This window comes from Acomys minous (assembly GCF_964271855.1).
Source record: "Acomys minous genome assembly, chromosome: 13".
NCBI classification, from domain to species: Eukaryota; Metazoa; Chordata; class Mammalia; order Rodentia; family Muridae; genus Acomys; species Acomys minous.
The window spans coordinates 14381647-14407293 of record NC_140495.1 but is presented as its reverse complement, the minus strand read 5'-3'; the positions used below and the strand labels follow the sequence as shown (position 1 = coordinate 14407293).

Sequence of the window (25647 nt, the reverse complement as noted above, 5' to 3'; positions counted from 1 at the left end):
AGGCCAGTTATGTTTACATAGCAAGTTCTGCCTCAAAAGAGACAGGGAATGGGATTTAGTAAAATGATTGAGCATTACTAGTCTTGGATATCTTTTTTCATTTTATTGTTTTTAATTATGATATGCACATGAGCTGGAGTTGTAGAACTTGGCTCTATTCTCTAAGAGTAGAACACACTCTTAACTGCTGAGCAGCTCTCCAGCTTGGTCTTGACTTTTTTTTGTTTTTCAAGACAAGGTTTTTCTGTTACACAGAGCCCTTGCTGTCCTGGACTCCCTTGGTAGACCAGGCTGGCCTTGAACTAACAGAGGTCCTCCTGCCTCTGCCTTCCAAGTGCTAGGATTAAAGGTGTGCTCCACCTTGCCTGGCTTCTGGTCTTGGCTATTTTTGTGAAGATCTTTTGAGATCTCATGTTGCCCAGGCTGAAAGAAAGCTCCTGAACTTAAATAATCTTCCTGCCTCAGCCTCCTTAACTGAGCCCTGAGCTCTTATTGTTTTGTGTGTGTGTGTTTTTCTTCTCTGAGACAGGGTCTTACTAATAACTTAGCAGCAAAAAGCCCCAGTTGTTACCAATAGCTCTGGCTGGGCTGGAACTCTCTATGTAGACCGTGCTGGCTTTGAACTCAGAGATTTGCCCTCTGAGAGCTGGAATTAAAGGTGCATGGCACTACCTCTACCTCTGTTCAGGGTTTAAAATATTTTTTTTTCTGCCTCTGTCTCCTGAGTGCTGGAGTTAAAGGTGATCAACCCTACCACTTGCCTTTTTTTTTTTTTTTTTTAAATACCTGCTGAGCCATCTTACTGCCTTTCCACCATTTCTTTTCTTTTTAAATGGACAGTGTTGTATCTGGTTGACATCAAATGGAGATGATATGGAGAAAAATACCAGTTCTCTGAAAAAAATCTTTCTTTTCCATTAGTGGAGTGCTCAGTCAGCTCTTTTTATAGTCCAGTAAATTATTTTGTTTAACCGAAAAGTCCTTACATACTGTGTTCACTTGTCATTTATTATCACATAAACAAGGACAATTTTGTGCGGCCCCCCACCTTTTTTTGGTAGATAGCTGTCAAATGTGGGGCGATTTGTCCCCGAGTTGGGGTAAATTACTATAAAATGAGCGCTAGTTTTTCCCCTCCAGCCAACCTCCTTACGTAAACTTGCTTAAATTAAAAACAAACAAACAGCCAGGGAAGAGGTGGGGTTTAATCCCAGCAGAGGCAGAGGAATCTCTGAGTTTGAGGCCAGCCCGGTCTATAGAGTTCCAAGACAGCCAAGGCTACACAAAGAAACCCTGGCTGGGGGCGGGGGATGGGGGGCAGGGGATGGGGGCGGGGGAGGAGTTGGGGAGAGGAGTATTGAACTTGTTTTGTAGACCAGGCTGACCTCGAACTCCAGAGATCTACCTGCCGCTGCCTCCCGGAGTGCTGGGATTTAAGGCGTGCGCCACCGCGTCCTGCTGTACATTTGTTTTTAAACTCTGTTTCTTGTTTGTTTAAACTGTCTTCTCCCACAAGTAAAGGGAAGGAAAATAGCTATGGTAGTCATCATTTGATACAAAGTAAACAAACAAAAACCATGAGGTTAATGTCCCATATACTTTTTTGGCCTACATGCAGAGTAACGGTCCAAACCAGTACTGTGACCCTGTTGCCTAGGTGATGGTCCAGTCTCCCCTGTTTGTCCTCATATCCGGTCAGGAACGGATTCACCCGAGGGTTAAGAGGAGGGAATGGTTAATATTTCCGCAAGGAAAGGTCTTGGTCCTGATGTAGAGATGGGTGTTGGCGATGAACCCTCCATGGTGGTGAGACTTCAGGAGAACGTTCAGCACACTCACTCCCACCCGGCTCGGCGCAGTGAAGCAGGTGAGGACTTTCAACAGGCACGCCCAGGCCTGGCTGTGGATGCTGGTCTTCACAGGTCCGTGCCGCCACAGGCCAGGACAACCTAACAGGCCAGAAACTCGGGATGCAGATACTGCCGCCACTATCTTGGACCTAGGCCTTTGTTGTTGTTTTTTACTTTTTATCTTTTTGGGTCTGGGGACAGGGGACGCGGTGTTTCATGTAGCTCAGTTACGCACTTGCTGAGAAATCAAAGATGGCCCTGAAGAGTATCGTGTTTTATAGACTAGGGGTTAGTTTATCTACCTAAAACTGCGTTCCAGACTAGGCATCCTTCTCACCAAAAAACTGTCCAAAACCCTCAGCATGACGAAGCACTTTCTTTCTTCTTTTCTTTTTCTTATTTTTGTTTTTGTTTGAGACAGTTTCTCTGTGTAGTCTTGGCCGTCCTGGACTCACTTTGTAGACCAGACTGGGTTTGAACTCACAGCGATTCACCTGCCTCTGCCTCTGCCTCCTGAGTGCTGGGATTAAAGGCGTGGGCCACCACTGCCGGGCTTTTTTTTTTTTTTTAAAGATTTATTTACTTATTATGTATACAATGCTCCGCCTGCATGTACACGTGCAGGCCACAAGAGGGCATCAGTTCACATTATAGATGGTTGTGAGTCACCGTGTGGTTACTGGGAACTGAACTCAGGACCTTTGGAAGAGCAGACAGAGCAGACCGTTGAGCCATCTCTCCAGCCCCTCTGCACCCTCCCCGCCCCCTTTTTTTTAAAAAGCAGCACAAAGCCCCGGTTATTACCATCCTCACGTCTCTAGTGTGCTTGAGCAGGAAAGAATCAGTGAGAGACTGATAAGGAGGGCCTCCCAGAGTGTTGGAATTACAGACACGCGCGACCATGTCTGGCTGTGACTTTTATTTTTAAATTGCCAATAACAATCTCAGAATCATAATTTTAACAGTGGGATTAGAAAACAGTTTACATTTTTCTTTAAATCTTTTTCTCAGCCCTCAAGAGTCAGAGACTGAGCCGGGTAGGCGTGGTGGCGCATGCCTTTAATCCCAGCACTTGGGAGGCAGAGGCAGGAGGATCATTGAGTTTGAGGCTAGCCTGGTCTACAAAGTTAGTCCAGGATAGCCAGGCTACTCAGAGAAACCTTGTCTCAAAACAAACAAACAAACAAGCAAAAAGAGTAAGTAGCTCCTTGATCTTTGTGAATTGGAGGCCAGACTGGTCTACATAGTGAGTTCCAGGAAAGCCAGAGTTACATAATAGACTCAGTCTCAAAATACAAAAAATTCCTTAGGCCAACAGAGTTCCAAGCCAGCTATGGCTATGTAGTAAGACCTTGTTACCAAATATATATTTATATTTTTCTTAGTTCTTATCTTAGGATACACTTTACTAGTATAAGCAGTTAAAGAGTTCCTTTAAATTTTTTGTTTTATGTCTGTGGGTGCTATTTTACCTGCAGGTCTGCGTCTGTACCATGTATGTGCATGGGTACAGCCTCTGACTCCCCTGGGACTAGTTACGATTGGCTGTGAGTGAGCGGCTGCGTGCTGCAAGTCAGCCCCACCCTTCAGAGGAACTGCAAGTGCCTCTGATTGCTTCACCTACTCTCCAGCCCACGGAGCTCTCCTTGTGATTGATATAAAATTTCCTTAGTTTCTATCTTTTTTCCTTTTTTTTTTTTTTTAAACATGGATTTTTTTGTGTAGCCCTGGCTGTCCTGGAACTCACTCTGTAGACCAGGCTAGTTTTGAACTCAGAGATCCGCCTGCCTCTGCCTCCCAAGTGCTGGGACTAAAGGTGTGCACTGCCATGCCTGTCTTAGTTTTTATCTTCGATGTATATATGTCAATGAATGTGTATGTGCACCTGTTGTAAATACACACTCATTTGTTTATGTACATGCATTTGGAGGCTCCTGGTGTGTTCCTCAGGAGTCTTTCATTTTGTTTTTCTGAGGTAGTTTCTCCCTGGGCCCCGGGACTGTCTGACAGGCCAGCCAGGAAGCCTGAGGCATGAGCAGCCCAACTCTGCACATGGTGCTGCAGAGAAAACGTGGACGCTTAAGTGGCCGTGCTTTACTGAGGAATTTCCCAGGCTCCCCCCCCCCTTTTTTTTTTATCATGCATATGTTTAATAGCAAAACAGTCATTAACAATAAAAATTAGAAACTTTGGTGAGACTTCAGTGCTGTGAAAGGAAATGAGACAGGTAAAAAAGATAGCAACTGACACAGAAGGTGGTCTAATGAATGAAGCAAAAGCAACGGCTAAAACAGTATTATATACTTAAGGAGGGGATGAAGAGTTATCTACTTATCTGAGTCTCGGGAGCAGGCATTCTTACTATATGCTGCACAAAATGGTGGCAGTGAGTTCCAGTGAGGCAGGACGCAGAGCAACAGAGAACCAGAAGTAGATGGGAACGTTTGAGCTACAATTACAAAGACATGGCGGCTCTTTGTTTCTTCTAAGTCTAAAGCCTACAGTTGTAAAGTATGTCACTAACATTCAAACTCATGCAGGCTCCCCCTTTTTATGGTTTTGTTTTTGTTTACTGGTGTTTTGTTTGCTTGCTTGCTTTGTTTTGTTTCGAGACAAAGAGTCTCTGTATAGCCCTTGCTGTCATTTGTTTTGTTTTATTTTATTTGAGACAGGGTTTCTCTGTGTGTAGTCCAGGCTGTCCTGGAACCTGCTTTGTAGACCAGGCTGGCCTTGAACTCACAGAGATCCACTTGCTTCCGTCTCCCATGCACCACCACTGCCCGGTTCCTTTTCTGGGTTTTTTTTTTTTTTTTTTTTTTTTTTTTTTTTTGAGATGGAGTTTTAAGATTTTGCAGCCCTGGCTGGTCTGTAACTGACTATGTGCCAGTCTGACCTCAAGCAAGCTCCTCTTGCTTCTACCTCTCAAGTGCTGGGATTGTAGCTACTCCATATCAAAAGGCCAAGGATTATTTTTATATATAATATTAAAATTATATACGATATTTAAATGCTCTTAAGTCAAATCTTCAGAACAAGATATAGTCACAGAAGACTGGCTTATATCTTTCTGCTTTCACTCAAACCCTTTCTGATTGAAAGCAGTGATTTTCAATTTTGGAACTTAAAATAGGTTAGCTGGGTCCAGGACAGCCAAGGCCACACAGAGAAACCCTGTCTTGAGAACCTCGCCCCCCCAAAAAAAAAGAGGAGAAAAAGAAAGAAGCAACAGCAAAAAAGATGCTGTATAATCTCTTTGGGTTTTTTTTTTTTTTTAAGATTTATTTAATTATTGTTATGTATACAGTGCTCTGCCTGCATGTACACTGGCAAGCCAGAAGAGGGCATCAGACCTCATTATAGATGGTTGTCATGTGGTTGCTGGGAATTGAACTCAGGACCTCTGGGAGAGCAGTCCGTGCTCTTAACCTCTGAGCCATCTCTCCAGCCTATCTCTGGTTTTTATAAACGCCAGGTGGTACACTTCTGCGCTGTTCTCTAAACAACTGTGTGAAGAGCAGCTGTCATACAGTGTGCACTTGACAAGTGTCCAGGTTATACTCCACCTGCTGGAGCTAGAGAGTGTCAGTGTGGGATAGAAATTATAATTTTCTTTAAAAAGCTATGACTGAGTAATGTAAATGAAGTCATTCTACATATTTATACCATCTAGACATTAAGAGGATGGAGGCACATGTCTGTTCATGACCTGCATGTAATTGAATGATTCAGATTTACTAATTCGCTCGCTGTGTCATTTCCTTTGAATTACTAATGTATGGTGTTGTCTCATTACAAAATATGTGAAATTTTATTTTTATGTATTTTAATTCTTGAGATTTCCCTGAAATGAACCTCCATGGGAGTGTTGGGAATTGAACATAGAGCCTCTGTAAAGAGCAACAAGTGCTTTTGACTGCTGAGCCACTTGAAAATGTATTTTTTGTTTTCCAAAAACTTTTCTGCCACACCTGTCAAAATTTATTTTTTCCTTTTCAGGATAAGGTTTCTCAGCCAGCTGTGGTGACTCACACCTTTAATCCCAACACTCAGGAGGCAGAGGCAGGGGGATCCCTGTGAGTTTGAGGCCAGCCTGGTCTACCAAATGAGTCCAGGACAGCCAGGGCTATTACACAGAGAAACCCTATCTTGAAGAAAAAAAAAAAAAAAAAAGACAGACAGTGTTTCTCTGTGTAGCCTCAGCTGTTCTGGACTCACTTTGTAGACGAGGCTGGCCTCAAACTCAGAACTCTAGAGATCCACCTGCCTCCCGAGTGCTAGGATTTAAGGAGCGTGCCACCACTGCCCAGCTGAAAATTTATTCTTAAGAAAATTAAAATGGCTCATTTTTTCTTTATTTTTTTATTATAGAGTTGTATAAATATTTTTTAAATTTTTATTTAAAAAAATCAATTTTTGTTAGAGTTTATTTTTTATTTTTTGGTTTTGATTTTGTTTTGTTGTTGTTCTTTTAGAGTGATTTTTTTTAATTTTTTAAAATTAAAAAAAAATTTTTTTTGGTTTTTCGACACAGGGTTTCTCTGTTTATGTAGCCTTGGCTGTCCTGAGCTTGCATTGTAGGCCAGGCTAGCCTCGAACTCACAGTGATCCACCTGCCCCTGCCTCCAGAGTGCTGGGATTAAAGGTGTGCGCCACCACCACCCAGCAGAGTTGATTTTTTTAAACATTAATACTGAGGCTGTCTTTTGTGTTCTAACCCAAACATTTAGTAGGAACTGTGATTGCCAACTGGCATACTATTAAGTTTTGTGTCCAGGCAAGTTTTGGAAATGCTGCTACCAGCTGGGGACTAGTTGAAAAGCTTCCTGAGGGGAGGAGACATCACCCTGTTTGTGTTCTTGGCAAGCACTGTGGGCAGCTAGTCTGAAACAGTCAGTGTGGGTGCTGGGAGACTATATTGTCCTCCACTGTGACACTGTGATGTGATTAGAATCTAAACCAAAAGAGGTTAGTGTGGGCAAGAATGGTGAGCCTCTTAGTTTTCAAGGTCCAGTTTAAGTTTGTTTGTACTAAAAATTTTAAGATAGTTTTACTCTGCAACTCAGACTGTTCTTAGCCCTCCTTAGTGTTGGGATTATAGGCTACCAAGTCTGCTTAGAAAGTTAACCCTACATTCTCCACAGTGAAGAGTGGGGACTGACTCTGACATGAACTCTGGTGCTCCATAGTTGACCACCTCCCCTTGGTGGGGAGGCCTAGTAGCACTCAAAGAAAGAATAAGCAGGCTACCAAGATGAGACTTGATAGCCTGTGACCATACAGTGGGGGAGGAGGTGCCCCTCAGTCTTAGACCTAGGGAGGGGGATAGGGTGAAAGTGGGGGGGGGAGAGGAATGGGAGGATACAAGTGATGGGACAGCAATTGAGTTGTAATCTGAATAAATTAATTAAATTAAAATTAAAAAAAGAAAGTTAACCCTTAGTAGGTCCATATATGTTTATTCCCTGATGACTGGTTTGAACTAATTACATTCACTGAATATTGACTTACACAAATGAAAGACATAGATCTGGCTTGATGTCCTGGCTCCATGGCCACACAGTAAGCATGTGCCTTTCCACTGAGCTGACTCCCAGCCGCATGTCCTGTTTTGTTTTCTGAAACAGGCCTTGTAGGCTTAGCCTGGAGCTTGCTGTGGAGAACCTGTAGATGATCTGCTTGTCTTGTCTCCTAAGCACTATTGACTGTAGGCCTGGGCTATAGTTCCCAGCTCTATTTGTATTCTTTCTTTCTGGTCATGTTGTGGTGGTGGATCTCTGTGAGTTCGAGGCCTGCTCCACAGAGTGAGATCCAGGATAGCCAGGCTACACAAAGAAAGCCTGTCTCAATAAACTGGAGGGGGGGGGGGGGAGTGCTCTTTCTTTTTGTCTTTTGTTTTTGAGATTTGTTTTGTCTCAGGTAGCTCAGGCTGGCCTTGGCCTTGACTACTTACTGATCCTCTTGTCTTTGTAGTATATCGATATATATGCAGACAAAACATCCATACACATAAAATGGATAAAAAAGCAAATAAAACAGGGTTGGGCTCAGCAAACTCCCACATAGCCAGAAGTGAGTAGAAGGAGCTAACAGGAGGTATTCTAGATCTCCATGGAGAGCTGCTCTTCATCATACAACAGAAAGTGGTTATTTGGAGCCTACTAAATTTTGTTCCTAGAGTTGGAGTTTTTGCTACTTCTGACCTGCCTCTAGCTCTTAACACAACTTGCTTCTGCCCTGACCCGCCAAGTTCTGTCTCCACAGTGACCCACTGTTTTAGGCCATGCATTTAGGAGGCTATGAGGAATGATAGGAGACTTTGATAGCACTGCCCCAAAAAACCAGGACCCAGAAAATCAGGAGTCGTAAAGCTGATTAGTTCTATTCTGGACTTGTTGGATTGCAAGGCCAGCTCTCAGGGCTAGAATTCCAGCTGACATTCAGCCAACAGTGGGAATGTGAGTCTGAAGAGGACAGAAGTCATGAGTGAAGCTTATCTTTTGCTGTTTGTTTTGATTTTTTCTCCTTTGTATATGCTTTCTCTTATGCATGGAAGGAAGGCTTCTCCCTTTTATTTTCCTCTTACTTGCCTGTGAACTGCTTTTTTTTTTTTTTAAATAAACAGTTCAAAGGTCCTTTTTCTGCCAAGCAACAGCCCTATAAGGTAGGTGCTATTATTATCCTGTTTTTATAGATGAGGAAATTGAGACTCAGAGGTTAAATAACTTGTTCAAGGTCTGCTTCTGCAACCTGCACAGCTTGGCACCTGCCCTGACTAGGGCCAGTGAAGGAATGAAGAAAGGACAGGGACAGAGAAAGCTGGGGCTGGTGTGTTGTCGCATGGTGTGGAGGAGTTGCTACAGCCAAGTAGTCTCAGGCTGCAAACATCCAGGAGAAAGAAGCTGCAGTTACTACTTTTTACACACTGATCAATTGTCGTAAACACTTGTATTTGTACACATTGTCAACATTCACACTTGGACCAGAGAAAGGCTTTGCTAGTTTGAAGCCTGGGAGAAGCTTTGCCAACTTCCCGTGGATCTGAAGTGTGACATGCCTTGCCACATCGACAGTGCACACTCCCTCCTTCAGGGCTTCCTCTACTCCCCATAGGCTGTAAGTAATTGAGGTGGTTCTGGGATTTGAACCCACGCTGAGGGCTCAGTTTCATACTCAAAACTACTTTTGTCTTACTGCTTTCTAGATAGTTGGCAAAAAGTTACTGTATGAATAAAGTATTCATGGTGCTCATTTCTAGACAGATTTTGGGTTTTTGTTTTGTTTTTTTCAAGACTTTCTCTGTGTAGCCTTGGCTGTCTTGGACTCACTTTGTAGACCAGAGAGATCCACCTGCCTCTGCTCCCCAAGCGCTGGGACTGTAGGCATGTGCTACCGTGCCTGGCTGAGATTTATTTATTTGTTCTTCAGTTCTGGGTGTTCAACCCAGGGCCTTGTGAATACTAGGCAAGTACTCAACCATTGAATCAAACTCCTGACCTTTTGGGATTTTTTTTCCCCAAAGAAGGGGTAGGATTTCAAAAGTGTTCCCTTTCAGGATAGTGTCTGGAAAAGGGAACTTCAAACAATTGCTAATATATTCTTTTCTTCTGGTCTTGGTAACTTTTTTTTTTTTTTTGAGACACGGTTTCTCTGTGTAGCCTTGACTGTCCTGGACTCACTTTGTAGTCCAGGCTGGCCTCGAACTCACAGCTATCCACCTGCCTCTGCCTCCTGAGTGCTGGGATTAAAGGCGTGCGCCACCACGCCCAGCTAACTTTTTTTTTTTTTAAACAGAGTTTCTCTTTGTAGTCTTGGCTGTCCTTGACTCCTGTTGTAGACCAGGCTGGCCTCAAACTCACCCAGGTCAGCCTGGCTGGTACCTGGGTTTTGTTTTCATGTCCTGTTAGGACTATTGTACTAGGCGTGATACTGGCCTTTCCTCTGAGTGCTCTACTCCCTTGGTGATGTTATAACTGCATTTTCTTTCTGTGATAAACATTTATGATCTTTCACTCCCTTATGGAAGCTTTCCACTTGTTCCTTGGTGCTTTTTGTATTTTTGATCCAAGATGGAGAGCAAGCTTTTTTGTTTCTTGCTTGATGTATTCCAGGGGGAAACTGTGACTGGCTTGGCTGGGGTCAAGTTTCCCCCTGCAGTGTTACTTTATGGTGACAGTGTACAGTCCCTCAGCATGGACCACGTGCGTTGTCCTGCATCTAAGTTAGAAATGGACAGCAACATTGGCAGTGAGCACTCTGGGGTCAAAAGGCTGACGGGTCATTTGTGAAGCATAACCACAGTGACCTCGCTTGAAGAAGAGAGAGTCATGGCTCAGGTGGTGCAGGCCTGTTGCTGTGACAGACTGCATTAGTTGAGCAGATCTTACTCTGCTTGAGCTGCAGCACTACACAGCAAGAGCCTCCCTGTCTGTAGGAGCAGGTATCCCTATCCTGTGAGGGCAGCAGAGGTTGGGGCATTTTAATTTGCTTTGGATCCATTATTAGAATAATAGAGCCTGGTGTGCTGCCTTTAATCCCAGCACTCTGGAGGCAGAGGCAGGCGGATCGCTGTGAGTTGGAGGCCAGCCTGGTCTACAAAGCAAGTCTAGGGCAGCCAAGACTTGTTAGTCAAGGCTAACACAGAGAGACCCTGTTTCGAAAAACCAAAACAAACAAACAAACAAACAAAAAAAAGAGTTGTGAAGAGTATGTGTCGTGATACCTTTAAAATGGTTGGCAAGACAGGTGTGCCAGTGTGTGCACCTGTAATCCCAGTATTAGAGAGACAGAGGTAGATGGATTTCTGTGAGTACAGGCAGCCTGTATTTAGTGAGTTCTAGGACAGTCGAGGCTAGACAGAGAGAAGCTGTCTTTTTTTTTTTTTTTTCGTTTTTCGAGACAGGGTTTCTCTGTGTAGCCTTGGCTGTCCTGGACTCACTCTGTAGACCAGGCTAGCCTGGAACTCACAGCGATTCACCTGCCTCTGCCTTGAGAGTACTGGGATTAAAGGCATGCACTACCACTACCTGGCGTGGAGAGAGACTGTCTTAAAAAAGCAAGCAAGTAAGCAAGCTTGGCATAATATTAAGATACAGTAAAACTTTAAGAAATGTAACTAGGGCCAAGCATCGTGGCTCGCGCCTTTAATCCCAGCACTCAGGAGGCAGATGCAGATGGATCACTGTGAGTTTGAAGGCAACCTGGTCTTTGCCCTAGTCTTTGTCTCTCATCTTTAGTTTTGTTTTTAATTGTATGAAGAGTATTTTGCCCAGTTTGTCCAATGTGGCTAGCATAAGATTAGACAAGTTTTTGCTTTTTATAGAGGACAGCTGTGTTTACATGTTCTGAGTTTAAAATATTCATGCATTTTTCAGAACTAAATTTTTTTTGAGAACAGAAAGGATTTCTATATTAAAAGCACATTATAAACAGAGCTGCTATAAACAGTATCCCCAGATAGTAGAGTGGCGGCTGCAGACTGGGTTACTAGAGAGAAGAATGCTATAAGCCAGGCTGTCAGGGAGGTTTAGTTTGGAGTTTTGTTGTTGTTTCTCAGTTCTGGAGGTGGATGTATATGAGGCAAGCTCTCTACTCTGAGGAGGATCCTCACCTCTAAAAGTCTCTTAACTGGTGGGTCATACTGGTTTTTTTGTTGGTTGTTTTTCAGTTTTGCACCAGTAGTCACTGTTTCATAAGGAGAAAAATCGGTTTATGTATTCTTTGGTTTGTTTGGTTTTGTTTTTGACAGACATAAAGTCTTGGCATGAAGCCAAGGTGGTCTAGTAGTCATGATCCTTTGCCATAGCCTTCTGAGTGCTGAGATAGACACATCTGACTCCTCTCACACAACTAAAAGTTTCCCATGCATTTTTTCATGTGCTTGGGTGTTTTGGTTGCGCATGCATCATCATGTGCCCAAGGAGGCCACAAGAGGGTGTTGGATCCCTTAGAAACTGGAGTTACAGGCAGCTGTGAGCGAGCCACCATGTAGGTTCTGGGAACCAGACTCAGGTTCTTTGGAAGAGCAGCCAGTGCTCTTACCTGCTGAGCAGCTCTCCAGCCCAAAACTATATATATATATTTTTTAAAGGTAGAATATAACCATCAAATAGAGTACTAAGGTCTGGCGGTGTGGTGCATGCATTTAATCCCAGCACTCGGGAGGCAGAGGCAGGTGGATCACTGTGAGTTTGAGGCCAGCCTGGTCTACAAAGTGAGTCCAGGACAGCCAAGATTACAGAGAAACTCTCAGGGAAAAAAATAAATAAATAAAAGAGTACTAAAAGCCATTCTGCTCTTAGCTGCCTATAAGGCCACATTTGGTACTGCTCTTTACCTGCTAAGGCTTTTGTTTTATTATAGGTTGTGATCGCCATCACACTAGATTGTGAACTCCATAAGAACGGGTGGCTTTGTTCTCTGCTCATATTCAAATGTCCAACAGGCAGTAGGTGCTCACTAATAATGAACGGATTAAAGGCCATAGATTTTCCCCTACTATTAAATCAGCTTCTCTTTGTTATTATTTAGTTAGGTTTTTTTTTGTCGTTTGAGACAGAGTCTCACTATGTAACTCTGGCTGTACTGAACCACACTGTGTAGATCAGACTGGCCTCAAACTCACAGAGATCCTCCAGCCTCTGACTCCTGAGTCCTAGGATTGAGTCACCAAACCCAGCCAAATTACCTTCTCTTTAAAGCTAGTCCTCTGTATCCCTGGGTTCAGCTAGCTAACTTTTGGTTGAATATAGAGTCATATCATACCCTAAAGATGACTATTTTGGTGCATATTTGTGATAGTATGATTTAAAATATATCCAAAATATCTGTAATAATAATGGTTCAGGGGATAAATGTGCCTACCATCAAACCTGGTGACCTCAGTTTGATCCTTAGAACACAGATAAAGATATAAGGGGAGAGCAAATTCCACAAAGCTGTCCTCTGACCTACACAGACACACACACACACACACACACACACACACACACACACAGTGGACTTTGCTTTTGTTTTCCATCCCCTTACATACAATCATGGACACACATACATACACACAAACACTCCACAGAAAATTCTGTAATGTGCCAGGCTTTGAGGCTACATGGGCAAAAACCTAATTTTATTCCTTGGGGCAATTATAGCCTGGAAGGGAAACCATGATCCACTAAATAAATGACTTAGATCATTTTAGCATCATGCTGTGGCATCACTGCTCTGAAGGGAGGGTACTTGGTTTTCTCAGAGCCTGTGAAAGGAACATGACCTTATATGGAAAGTCAGTTAAAGCTTCCTTTTGATGACTCTGAAAGAGAAAACTCTTATTAGTTTCAAAGCCCCAGTAGGTAGGTGTTCAACTCAGTGGGTGGTTTGAGTGAGAATAGCCTCCATAGGCTTATTTATGTGACTGCTTGGTCATCAGGGAGTGGTACTGTTCGAGAAGGAGTAGGTGGTGTGGGCTTGTTGGGGTAAGTGTGGACTTGTTAGAGGAAGTGTCCCCCTGGGTTTGGGCTTTGAGGTTTTAAAAGCCTATGTTAGACTTAGTTCTCTTTCCTGCAGCCTACAGATCAGAATGTAGGCAACTGGGTATTTTTATCTGAATCCTACAGGACAAATATAAGAGGTATAAAGCAGGCCTCTGTTTGAAATAAGAGCATTACTGAGATCTTCTAGGACAAGAGGATGATAAAGTGAGAAGATGAGAGCCTTTGACTGACAGACATGGTACCTAGAACAGCCAGCACCACAGGACCAGCACAGGATGAACCTGCAAATGAGGGAGAAACTCAGGCATGTAGATGAATGGAAAACAGCGTTCAATTTTTTTTTTCTAGCAATCATTAATGAGCTTGCATTTGAGATTTTTTTCTGACAGTGATCTATTGTTTTATTATCTAAAAAGGCATAACTAAAATTAGGTTGCTATAATTTTGTTGTCTCCTAGTAACAAGAAAAGCAGCCAATAGGCTTTTAAAATAACACTATCAAAGTGAGATGTTGTTTCCATTTTCCTACTGCTTCAAGCCTATTGTCAAGCTATTAAAGACAGTGTGTCTAATGCTGGAGAGACCCCTCTCAAGTAAGCTGAGGCTGCCTCTGCTTCTCTCTGCTGCGCTGTTAACGTGAAGAGATGCAAATGTTAGAAAGCTATAGTATTTTAAAGTAGAGAGATAAAGATAGAGGAAACAAGCCGGGCGTGGTGGCACACACCTTTAATCCCAGCACTCAGGAGGCAGAGGCAGGCGGATCGCTGTGAGTTCCAGGACAGCCTGGTCTACAAAGTGAGTCCAGGACAGTCAAGGCTATACAGAGAGACCCTGTCTCGAAAAACAAAAAACAAAAAGAAAGAGAAAACAGTTTCTGAGTAAGGGATATTGGAAAAAAGAAATAGCTGAGTGGTTTGCATTGGCATAAAATGATAAATCCTTCTTATGGAGGAAAATAAAAACATATCAGCCTCAGACAGTCATCAGCAGACAAGCATTCTTTAAACATGTTTGGATAGATTTTTCTTTTTTTTTGTTTTGTTGTTGTTGTTGTTTTTTGTTTTTGGAAACAGGGTTTCTCTATGTAGCCCTGACTGTCCTGGACTCACTCTGTAGACCAGGCTGGCCTCGAACTCACAGCAATCCACCTGTCTCTGCCTCCCAAGTGCTGGGATTAAGCCCCGCCTTTAATATATTTTTTCATTCTTGTCCCTCCCTTCCTTCCCAACCCACCCTGTGTTAAGGATTGAACCCAGTATTGTGGATGTAAACATGTTTTTGTTTTGATCCCAAGATGGGATGTGAAGCCGGGTATGGTGGTGCAGGCCTTTAATCCCAGCACTCAGGAGGCAGAGGCAGGTGGATCGCTGTGAGTTCAAAGCCAGCCTGGTCTACAGAGCAAGTCCAGGACAGCCAAGGCTACACAGAGAGACCCTGTCTCAAAAGAAAAAAAAAGAGTGGAATGTGAAACAGACTTGTGTTTTTCAAAGCCTACAACCCAGGGCTTCACAGATATAAGGCAAGTGGTCCTGCCTTTTAGTTACAGGTCTAACTTGGTTTGTTTTTGTTTTGTAGATAGGGTCTTGGAATATAATCCAGTCTGGCTTCAAACTTGTAATACTCTTGCCTCAATTTCTCAAGCACTGGGTTTATGTGCATGTACTACCATACTTAGATATATTTTAATGATTTTGTTTTTATGTGTATGGGTATTTTTCCTGATTGTATGTGTGTGTGCCATACTGTACCAGGTGTCTACAGAGGGGAGAAGAGGGTGTCAGATCCCTTGGAATTAGAATTACAGTTTTCTGCGAGCCATCTTGTGGATGCTGGGATTTGAATCTGGATCTTGAAAGAGCAGCCAATACTCTTAACTGTTGAGTCATCTCTCCAGTGCCATTTTTTGTTCTGTTTTTTGTTTTGTTTTGTTTTTCTTCAAGACAGGGTTTCGCTGTATAGTAGCTCTGGCTGTTCTGGACTCAAACTCACAGCGATCCGCCAGCCTCTGCCTCCCAAGTGCTGGGATTAAAGGTGTGTGCCACCACACCCTGCTCCTTATGAATTTTTATAGTTACAAATTTATTTATTTTTGGTGTTTTTGGCCAAATATACATGTATCCATGAGGTCAGAGGACAACTTCAAGAGTTCTCTCTTTCCACCATATAGGACTGGAATTCAGGTCATCAGGCTTGGTGGCCAGCACCTATACTCACTAAGATTTACTTTATTTTAAATCGGGGCTGGAGACATGGCTTAGCAGTTAATAGCACTGAGTATTCTTCCAAAGGACCCAAGTTCAGTTCTTGGCACTCAGTTAGTGGCTCACAGCTGTCTGCAACTTCCCTTCCAGGGCCCTCTTCTGGCCTCTTCAGGGACCAGGTATCCCATGATGCATAGGTGTACATTCAGGCAAATACCTATGCACATAACAGAATCTCAGAAGAAAATTTAAAGAGAGAAAGAGAATCTGTGTGTGTGTGTGTGTGTGTGTGTGTGTCTTTGCGTGTGTGTGTCTTTGTGTGTGTATAGGTAAGTATGAATTCCAGATTATCTTTAGCTGCATACACTCCATATTCATACTCAGGTGCCTGTGGAAGCCAGAAGAGGGCAGGGAGCCATGAGCTGCCTGACAGAGGTCTTGGGTCATCTGGCACATTGAAGTTATAAGGTGCTTTTCTTTTTAGGGAATTTTCTTTTTCATTTTTCTTTAATCTCTAATTTATTTATTCACATTTTATCCTGATTGCTGCAGTCCCCTCCCCCCTCTCCTCCAGGTCCCACTCTCCCACCCTCTTCCCTTATTCCTCTCTCTCCCCACCCCGCCCCCCACCCCAGGCCGCCCCACACCTACACGTCACGTTGCATCAAGACTAAGCACATCCTCTTTCACTGAGGCCGGACAAGGCTGTCCCAGCTAGAGGGAAGTGATCCAACAGCAGGCAACAGAGTCCATGTCAGTGACAGCCCCTGCTGCAGGTGCTAAGGTACCTACATAAAGACTGAGTAGTCCATCAGCTCCATAAGTGTAGGGTGCCTGGGTCCAGTCCTTACATGCACTTAGGTTGGTGGTTCAGTCTCTAAGCACCCATGGGCCTCGGTTAGTTGACTCTGTTGGTCTTCTTGTGGAGTTCTTATCCCCTTCAGGTCCTTCCCCCAACTCTTCCACAAGATTCTCAGATCTGTCTAATGTTTGGCTGCTGGGTGGAGCCTCTCAGAGGACAGTTAGCTTGGCTCTTGTCTTCTGGTCCCTAACGGAAATATTTTCTATATTGCCTTTATATGATCATATTGAATAACAATAATTTGTAGGGGCTGGAGAGATGGCTCAGTGGTTAAGAGCACTGCCTGCCCTTCCAAAGGACCCAGGTTCAAGTCCCAGCACCCACATGGCAGCTCACAACTGTCTGTAACTCCAAGATCTGACACCCTCACACCAGCACACATAAATTAAATAAAATATTTTAAAAAACAATAATTTTTAGTCAAATATAGAAAAGTGTGGGCTGACCCACCCTTGATTTTGGGGTGTTTTCTTTTGTCTTTGCAAAAAGCAAAGGTAAGAACAGAGGCATGTGGCATAACGATGACTAAATGTTGCCTTTTTTTTTTTTTTTAAACAGTTCCGGCTCCTAGCAGATTTACTAGACGAGTATCAGGTATGTGCTCTCTTTTATGACATACTGATAAAATCTTATTTTAAAACAGGAATCTCTTGGGGCCTGGAGAGATAGCTCAGAGGTTAAGAGCACTGGCTGTTCTTCCAAAGGTCCTGAGTTCAATTCCCAACAACCACATGGTGGCTCATAACCATCTATAATGAGATCTGGTGACCTTTTCTGGCCTGCAGGCATACAAGCAGGCAGAAGACTGTATAAATAATAAATAAGTCTTCTTTTTAAAGATAGAAGTGAAAATAAATTCATCTCTAAGCTGAAAAGATAAACTATCCAGGATAGCCAAGGCTACACAGAGAAACCTTGTCTTGAAAAGCCAAACCAAATACCACCAACAAAAATTTTATTTAAAAAAAAATAATTCTAGCCAGGGCATAAATAATAAACAAATCTTTTTTAATAGATAAATAAATAAGGATTAGAATGATTGAAAAAGGCACACGCTAGCACAGATATGAACATGTACATACACATAACACCCATACTTTGTTTTTTCTTCTAAAACTCACTCATTTTATAACTTCCCCTTTCCCCCCCTCTTCAATTTCAGTCTGTGCGGAAACCTTTAACCCTGACGAAGAAGAGGAAGATAATGATCCAAGGGTAAGAACTAAATCTCAAGTGTTATGTAGAATTGCATTCCCTATTGATTCTCTTCTACTACATACCTCAAATAAAGCAGCGAGAGGTCGTGTGCTCTCTCTCATATCCAGACCCTAATTATTAATGTCTGTGTGCCTGTGAGAGGGGGGCTATGGACAACCACAGGAGAGGGGGCGGTGTACAGAGGAAAGTTAAGGAGGGCAAAGGACATCTGCTGGGTGAAGTGAAGAGGAGGCCACTGAGAGTACAAAGGCCAAATGGGGTGTGGATAGGAAGGGGAATTGGAGAACAGGCGAAGGAAGAGAAGAATAAAAATAAATTTTGGCCAGGTGTGGCGGCGCACACGGTTAATCCCAGCACTCAGGAGGCAGAGGCAGGCAGATCGCTGTGAGTTCCAGGCCAGCCTGATCTACAAAGTGAGCCTAGGACAGCCAAGGCTACATAGAGAGATCCTGTCTCGAAAAACAAAACAAAAAGCAAACAAAAAAAAACAAACAAATTTTGTATGAATAATACAAAAGTGAAACTTAATGTCTTGTGACTTAATAAAAGTTGCCACCTCCCCAGTGCTGAGATCACGTATGTGGTCCCACGTCTAGCCCATCAGGCCTTCTGACCTTCACTTTGGCATTATTTGGGGCAGGGGAGCATGCATGACACACGCACGCACGCACACACGCACGCACGCAGTAGAACTCTCCTTCCACCTTTCTGTGGGCTCCAGAGACTGAGCAAGAAGGTCAGGCTTGGTACAAGGCCAGTGTTTCTACCTGCTGAGCCTCACTGACCCCTCAGTGCCATCCAGCACAGCCACGTGGTGACTCATGAAGGAAAGTCAGCAAACCAGTAAAGAAGACAAGTGCTCCTGTTTTCATATTTTGATGAACATCTTGCAAAAAAAAAAAAAAGCATGCTGGAAAAAATGCCTAAACAATACTGGGTGTGGTGGCACACACCTTTAATCCTAGCAATTGGGAGGCAGAGGCAGGAGGATCTCTGTGAGTTCAAGGTCAGCCTGGTCTACAAAGTGAGTCCAGGACAGCCAGGGCTACACAGAAAAACCCTGTCTTGAAATCCAAAAAATAAATAAAATAAATAAAAAAAATTAAAGTATCTATGGAATGCCATTTTTTTAAGACAGTAGGTTGAAAACAGCCCTGGTTGAGGGTTTGGTGAGGAACGCCTCCTGGCTTTGCAGAAACCTTAGACCTAGTCAGCTGACATAGTCAGACTCAGCAGTTACTAGGGTGACTTCTTCATAAGGATGCACAAACGGAGATCATTACATTGTTGTAACAGTGAAAAATGGAAAAACCTAAAATGTCTCTTAATAAATTTAACACTTGTTTCTGGTAGAAACTATGTTTCTCAATTGCCAGGCAGTGGTGGTGCACGCCCTTAATCCTGGCACTTGGGAGGCAGAGGCAGGCGGATCTCTTGAATTTTGAAGCCAGTCTGGTCTACAAAGCAACTACAGGACAGCCAAGGCTACATAGAGAAACCCTGTCTGGAAAAACAACAGAACAAAGCAAAACAAAAAGTCTCTCAATTATAATATCAATGTTAGGTTGTAGTATTTCTTTTTAGTCCAGCAAAACCTTTTGTCCCTAATAATGGTAATAGTTTAAAGAACCTACTAAATAATTTTTTTTTTTTTTTTTTTTTTTGGTTTTTTGAGACAGGGTTTCTCTGTGTAGCTTTGGCCATCCTGGACTCACTTTGTAGACCAGGCTGGCCTCGAACTCACAGCGATCCGCCTGCCTCTGCCTCCCGAGTGCTGGGATTAAAGGCGTGCGCCACAACGCCCGGCTCCTACTAAATAAATTAAGGCACTATTTTAGAGGCTCTACATACATGATTTAATCCTTATGACAACTAGTTTGCAAATGTCACTATTACTGTTAATATAACTGTAGCTTATATAGCTGGTGTTATTTGCCTTCTCTATGTAGATGTTAATAGACAACATGAACTCCTGATTTTTTTTTTTTTAACATACTCTTTCTGGGCCGGAGAAATGGCTTGGTGGTTAAGAGGACCTGATGCTCTTGCAGAGAAACCACATTCGGTTCCCTGCAACCACAGGTGGTTCTTGACCACATTATACTCCCTGCTCTGGGGAAATTGGGGGTCTCTAGCCTCTGTACCCAAATGCTCCTACATACTGACACACATGTACATGATTAAAAATAAAAATAATTTCATTTTATTTAAAAATTGTTTTGATTTAAGATGTTTTTAGGTCTAGATAGATGTTTTAGGTTGATAGAGATGAGATAAGATAGATATTGATTTACACTCAGAATTTTAGACTCACCAAGCTAGGAGAGATGTTTTCTTCAAGGTTGCCAAATACGAATAGCCAAAACACTATGAATGTAACATTTATGTAATTTCTGATTGCTTTGTGGTTCTTTTTACTGTATGTAATATGTGTGTGTGTGTAATATAATGTATATGTAAAAAAGAATTAATTTTAAAAATAAAAATAATAATTTCAAAAAGAAGGGCATACAGTTCGTTTTTCTTTTTTATTTATTTATTTATTTATTTTTTGGTTTTTCGAGACAGGGTTTCTCTGTGTAGCCTTGGCTGTCCTGGACCAGGCTGGCCTCGAACTCACAGCGATCCGCCTGCCTCTGCCTTCCGAGTACTGGGATTAAAGGCGTGCGCCACCACACCCGGCGGCTCGGTTTTTCTTTTTTAAAGATTTATTTATTACATATACAGTATTCTGCATGCATATACAACTGCACACTAGAACAGGGCATCAGATCATATCATAGGTGGCTATGAGCCACCATGTGGCTGCTGGGAATTGAACTCAGGACCTCTGAAGAGCAGTCCGTGCTCTTAACTACTGAGCCATCTCTCCAGCCCTAAGAGCATACAGTTTTATCTATGTGTTCACTGTTGTCTCTAGAGCTAGGAGAGTGCCTGGAACTGGGTAGATAGACGTTCAATCTTTACTGAAGGAACAATTTCTACTCTCCAGACACCAGAGACAGCTAATGATTGCCAGCCACACACACACCAGGTGGCTTCAGAGTCGGGTTTCTCTCCTGTGTGTACTGCATATTAAGTTGCTTCTCCATAGCCGTAGACTGCTTGCTGTTTTTGTAGAATTAGAATTGTGTGAGTGTGTGTGTATATGGGTAGGTGGGTCTGTGTAGGTGTGTATATATATATATATATTCTATATGTGTATGTATATATACAAAAATATATATACATATATAATATATACACACACACACATATATATATTTGGTTTTTCTTACTTTTAAAGAAAGAAATACATTAATTTTTAAATAGGTGATTTTCAAATGGAATAAAATAATTTTCTTGGCTTTATTTCAATTGACAGGTAGTGCATCCCAAAACTGATGAGCAGAGATGCAGGCTTCAGGAAGCTTGCAAAGATATTCTTCTTTTCAAAAACCTTGATCAGGTAACATTGCTTTGAAAAGTATTATTATATTTTAGCTTTTTTCCTATTTGACATTTAATAAAATTTTAGCATATTAGCCACAATTTAAGCACATATTTCCATATTAATTTATTTGCCAAAAATGCTTTTATTCTGTTGACCATTATAGTGATGATATAGTTTTGTTGTTTTGTTTCATTTTAAGACAGAGTCTTGAGCTGGGCAGTGATGGCGCACGCCTTTAATCCCAGCACTCGGGAGGCAGAGGCAGGTGGATCGCTGTGAGTTCAAGGCCAGCCTGGTCTACAGAATGAATCCAGGACAGCCAAGGCTACACAGAGAAACCCTGTCTCAAAAAAAAAAAGACAGGGTCTTACTATGTAGCCTGGCTAGTACTGGAACTCCGTATGTAGACCATGCTGGCTGCAAACACAGAGAGACCCACCTGCTCCTGCCTCCTGAGCGCTGGGATTAAAGTCATCGACTGTAACACCTACTGAAGACATGGTTTTTGAATGCCTTTAGTAATACCAATAATTTAGAAACCATGTAGTTTAGTTATGGTGCCAAGTAATGCCAAGGTGCCACGGTCCTTCCTGGCTTTGGTTGGAGGTCTACGGAACTGATTTCCCTAGAGATGCTGCTTTGTGATTCTCTTTATCCTAGTGCTAATCCACTCACGGTGCGTGTGGAGTGGGGAGGACTGTTTCTTATGCTTCACATACGGACCCCTCTTGTAATGGCTTCCAGCTCTGTGTATCTGTAGGGTTTCACACAGGATATGTAGCCAAGTGTCTCTTTCAGTTGTGTGGAGGTCAAAGGACAACTTAAATACATCAGTTCTCCTGCCAGGCGTGGTGGCGCACGCCTTTAATCCCAGCACTCAGGAGGCAGGATCACTGTGAGTTCAAGGCCAGCCTGGTCTACAAAGCAAGTCCAGGACAGCCAAGGCTACACAGAGACAACTTGTCTCGAAAAACAAAAACAAATAAAAAACCCAATGTGGCTCCAAATCTTTATAACAGGAGCACAGTGGGAGAGACCTGCAGATTCTCAGAACTCACTGGCCTCCTAGTCTAGCAGTCAGTGAGCTCTGGGCTCAGTGAGAGACCCTGATCCAAAAGGTAAAGTGAGAGCAATCCAGGAAAGACGCCCAGTATCAATCTCGGGGCTCCACACGTGTGCAGACACATTTCCAAATACAAACGTACACACAAAACTTTCCATTTTAAGTTTACAATAAAGCCAAAGGAATGGTACCATGAACACCTTTAAGTGCCTTTAAAACAACATGTGTGTGGTGTATGCATGCAGTATATGCGTGTGCATATCTAGATATGCGTGCCATGTGTTTGCAGAGGCTAGAGGAGGGTACTGGGTGTCCTGCTCTGTCATTCTCAGCCTTATGACCTTAAGACAGGGTCTCATATGAGCCTGAAACTAAAGCCCCACAAATTCTCCTGTGTTTAACTTTCACCTTTGTTTTTGCTTGGGTCACAATCTGTATTAGTTTTTTTATTTAGGTATTAAGGGTTTTAACTCAAGTCCTCATGTTTGCACACCTAAGCACTCTTGTTTTTTTTGGTTTTTGATTTTTTGGGTTATTTTTGTTTTGCTTTGTCTGTTTTGGTTTTTCGAGACAGGGTCTCTCTGTGTTGCCTTTGCTGTTCTGGACTCACTTTGTTTTTTTGGTTTTTTTTTTTTTTTTTCCTCGAGACAGGGTTTCTCTGTGTAGCCTTGGCTGTCCTGGACTAACTTTGTAGACCAGGCTGGCCTCGAACTTACAGCAATCCGCCTGCCTCTGCCTCCCGAGTGCTGGGACTAAAGGCGTGCCTACCACGCTGGCTATACCTACCTGCTGAGCCCATTCCTCAGCCCCATACCCTTTGAACTGTGCCGACTGGTTAACATTTCCGTCATTTACTCTCTTCATATGTACATTTGTGACAGGGGAAATAAGAACTTGTGTTCTAAGCTTTTATCCATATGTAAGACTTTGGCATATATTTTCTAAGAATGAAAATAACTTTTTAATTATACATTATTAATTTTGTTTTGTGGGGGTTTTGGTTTCATATAGGCCAGGCTGGCATCAGATTCCCTCTGTCACTAAGAATGACTTCAAATGCTGGGATTACAGGTGTATGCCAACACACTTTGCCTAAGAATCAATGCTGGTTTTTTTCTTTTGGCAATACTGGGGATTGAACTCACAGCCTAGAGCATGCTAGGCAAGCACTCCACAACTGAACTGTATTCCTAGCTTTTTGTTCTGTTTCTCAGTTGAGGCACATACTGTATTTGATTGTGTTATGTCATTTTTGTTCCCTCTAGCATAGATGACCCCCTGTCCCTGACACCTCATGACAGTTCTGGAGAAGGCCGCTTCCTGAGACCTGGCCTGAGGTGCTGCTTAGTTTGCAGTGTACATGGAAATTGGAGTATAGTGCCAGTATTTTTTCTACTTATAGAATTTTTTTTGGCAGCATTTAACTAAAAAATTTCAGGGAATATCAGTCTACAGTCTACATTTTTACACAAGCGTGGATGGCACACAGTAGCAAGCATTCTTTTTTAGTATCTGTTAGTTTGTATGGTATTCAACACCCATGGGACTTTGGAATTAAAGAAGCCTTTTGGCATTTATTTTAGGAAGAGCATAGTCACTCTGACAGAAATTACATAGAATTTCACAGAAATAAAGTCTTTCCTTTCTAAGTTAAAGCTAGTTTTTTGTTTTTGTTTTTCCATTTCTGGTCCTGAGAATTGAACTGAGGACCTCACATATTTGAAATATGTATTCTGTGACTCAGCTATTCTGTGTATGTATGTGTAGGTGCATGTTATGAAAGGGGTGCGTGTGTAGTAGAGGCCAGAAATCAGCCTTACATGTCATTCCCCCCTCCCCCAACACACACACACACACACACATACACAGGGTTTCTCTATGTAACAGCCCTGGTTGTCCTGGAACTTGCTTTGTAGACCGCCTGCCTCTGCCTCCCAAGTATTGGGATTAAAGGCATGTGCCTCCATGCCAGCTACTCATCATTCTTTAGATGCTGTATACTTTTTTTAAAAATAAAAATGGGTTTTTGGAAATCAAACTCAGACTGACTGAGCCATCTCCCCACCCCCTCCTTTTTTTTTTTTTTTTTTACTATGTTGTCATATAGCCCAGGATGCCCTTGAACTCACTAAGTAGCCAAGGATGACCTTGCACTTTGGTTCTCCTTATTTTAACCTTAGTGTAAAGCTGACGTTTTTTGTGTTCCCTGCCACTCTTTGGTTTTCTTTTCTAACACAGAGACTCTAACTTGAGTCTGAGACCAGTATTGGATCAGAATTTAGTAGCAGTGTTTCCTTTGCACTGTATTGATTCTTACAGTTGCTTTCTGGTTCTGACATGTAATATTGGTAAGTATGTAATCATGTGTGTTATATAAGCAAAGCTATATTAGCTGTCCATCACTTATTAAGTAAAATTGTGTGGTAAAATGCTCTCTCAAAGTTTCCTTCTTGGGCTGGAGAGATGGCTCAGAGGTTAAGAGCACTGACTGCTCTTCCAAAGGTCATGAGTTCGATTCCCAGCAACCACATCTTGGCTCACAACCATCTATAATGAGATTTGTATACATAATAAATAAATTTAAAAAAAACAAAACAAAGTTTCCTTCTTTAGTCATAAAAATTGATGAAGTAGAAATTAAACCGTTAGTGCTGTGCTGGCCTAAGCAGAGATAAACATATACAAGATAATGTCTGTCTACAAGATAAAGTTCTTTAGTTAATAAGCCTGCTAATGTCCGCACCTTCAGGAAAGTATCAGCACACAGTTTTATGTGCAGTGTGCTGGAGCCATCCAGGTAGATGGCAGTCTTGTAGGTGCAACTGGGGAAATAGGAGCCAGGATTTAGATAACCAGTTTCTAAGTTGTTGGGAAGCTTTTCTGTTTGCTGACTTCCTTTCTTTTTGATGAATACCCAACAGTGATATAGTAGGATTCTATGCATCTCTATTCTTAGAGCTTACATACTGCTTTCCACAACAGCCCTACTAATTTACATTTCTACCATCAGTTGCAAGGGTTTCTTTTTCTTCACTTCCTTACCAGCATTTCTTTCTTTCTTTCTTTCTTTCTTTCTTTCTTTCTTTCTTTTTTATAATACTCTGTTCTAATTAGGGTGGCATGAAACCTTACAATAGTTTTGGTTTGCATTTCTCTGATGACCAAGGATGTTGATTTTGAACATCCGCCTCCCCATCCCATTTCTTTTCTTTTTTTAGAGGAGATCCTTTACATATATCTTAGTTTGGCCTTGAATTCTGCCTAGAGTAACCTTGAACTTCTGATCCTTCTATCAATCCAGTGCTGGAATTAAAGTGCTTGTTTATTTATTACAGCACTGGGAATCAAACCTAGAATGCTACTCACTCTAACAACTCTAGGCAAATCTCTGAAACCTTGTCTTGAAAAGCCAAAAACAATCAAATAAACAAACGAACCAAAAACAATGGGCATCCTGGTGTGCTGGCACACACCCTTAATCCCAGAAAAAAAAAACACACACACACACACAAAGGTTGTATTTACCCCACTTTGTGT

At 42.4% G+C, this 25647-nt stretch overlaps 1 protein-coding gene across 2 annotated transcripts in view; it reads left to right on the top strand.

Moving 5' to 3' along the window:
• The window catches only part of PRKAR2A (protein kinase cAMP-dependent type II regulatory subunit alpha), a 55802-nt gene that overhangs the window by 5799 nt on the left and 24356 nt on the right, over positions 1-25647 (top strand). Inside the window, exons 1-4 of one of the 2 annotated variants that reach the window (XM_084752718.1) lie at positions 1712-1867; positions 16955-16990; positions 17559-17611; positions 20979-21062. In XM_084752718.1, the coding sequence (XP_084608844.1) occupies positions 1732-1867; positions 16955-16990; positions 17559-17611; positions 20979-21062 (309 nt within the window). In that variant the 5' untranslated portion in view covers positions 1712-1731. Of the gene's footprint in view, positions 1-1711; positions 1868-16954; positions 16991-17558; positions 17612-20978; positions 21063-25647 lie in introns of those variants that run through there. The other variant, XM_084752717.1, reaches the window with a different exon arrangement.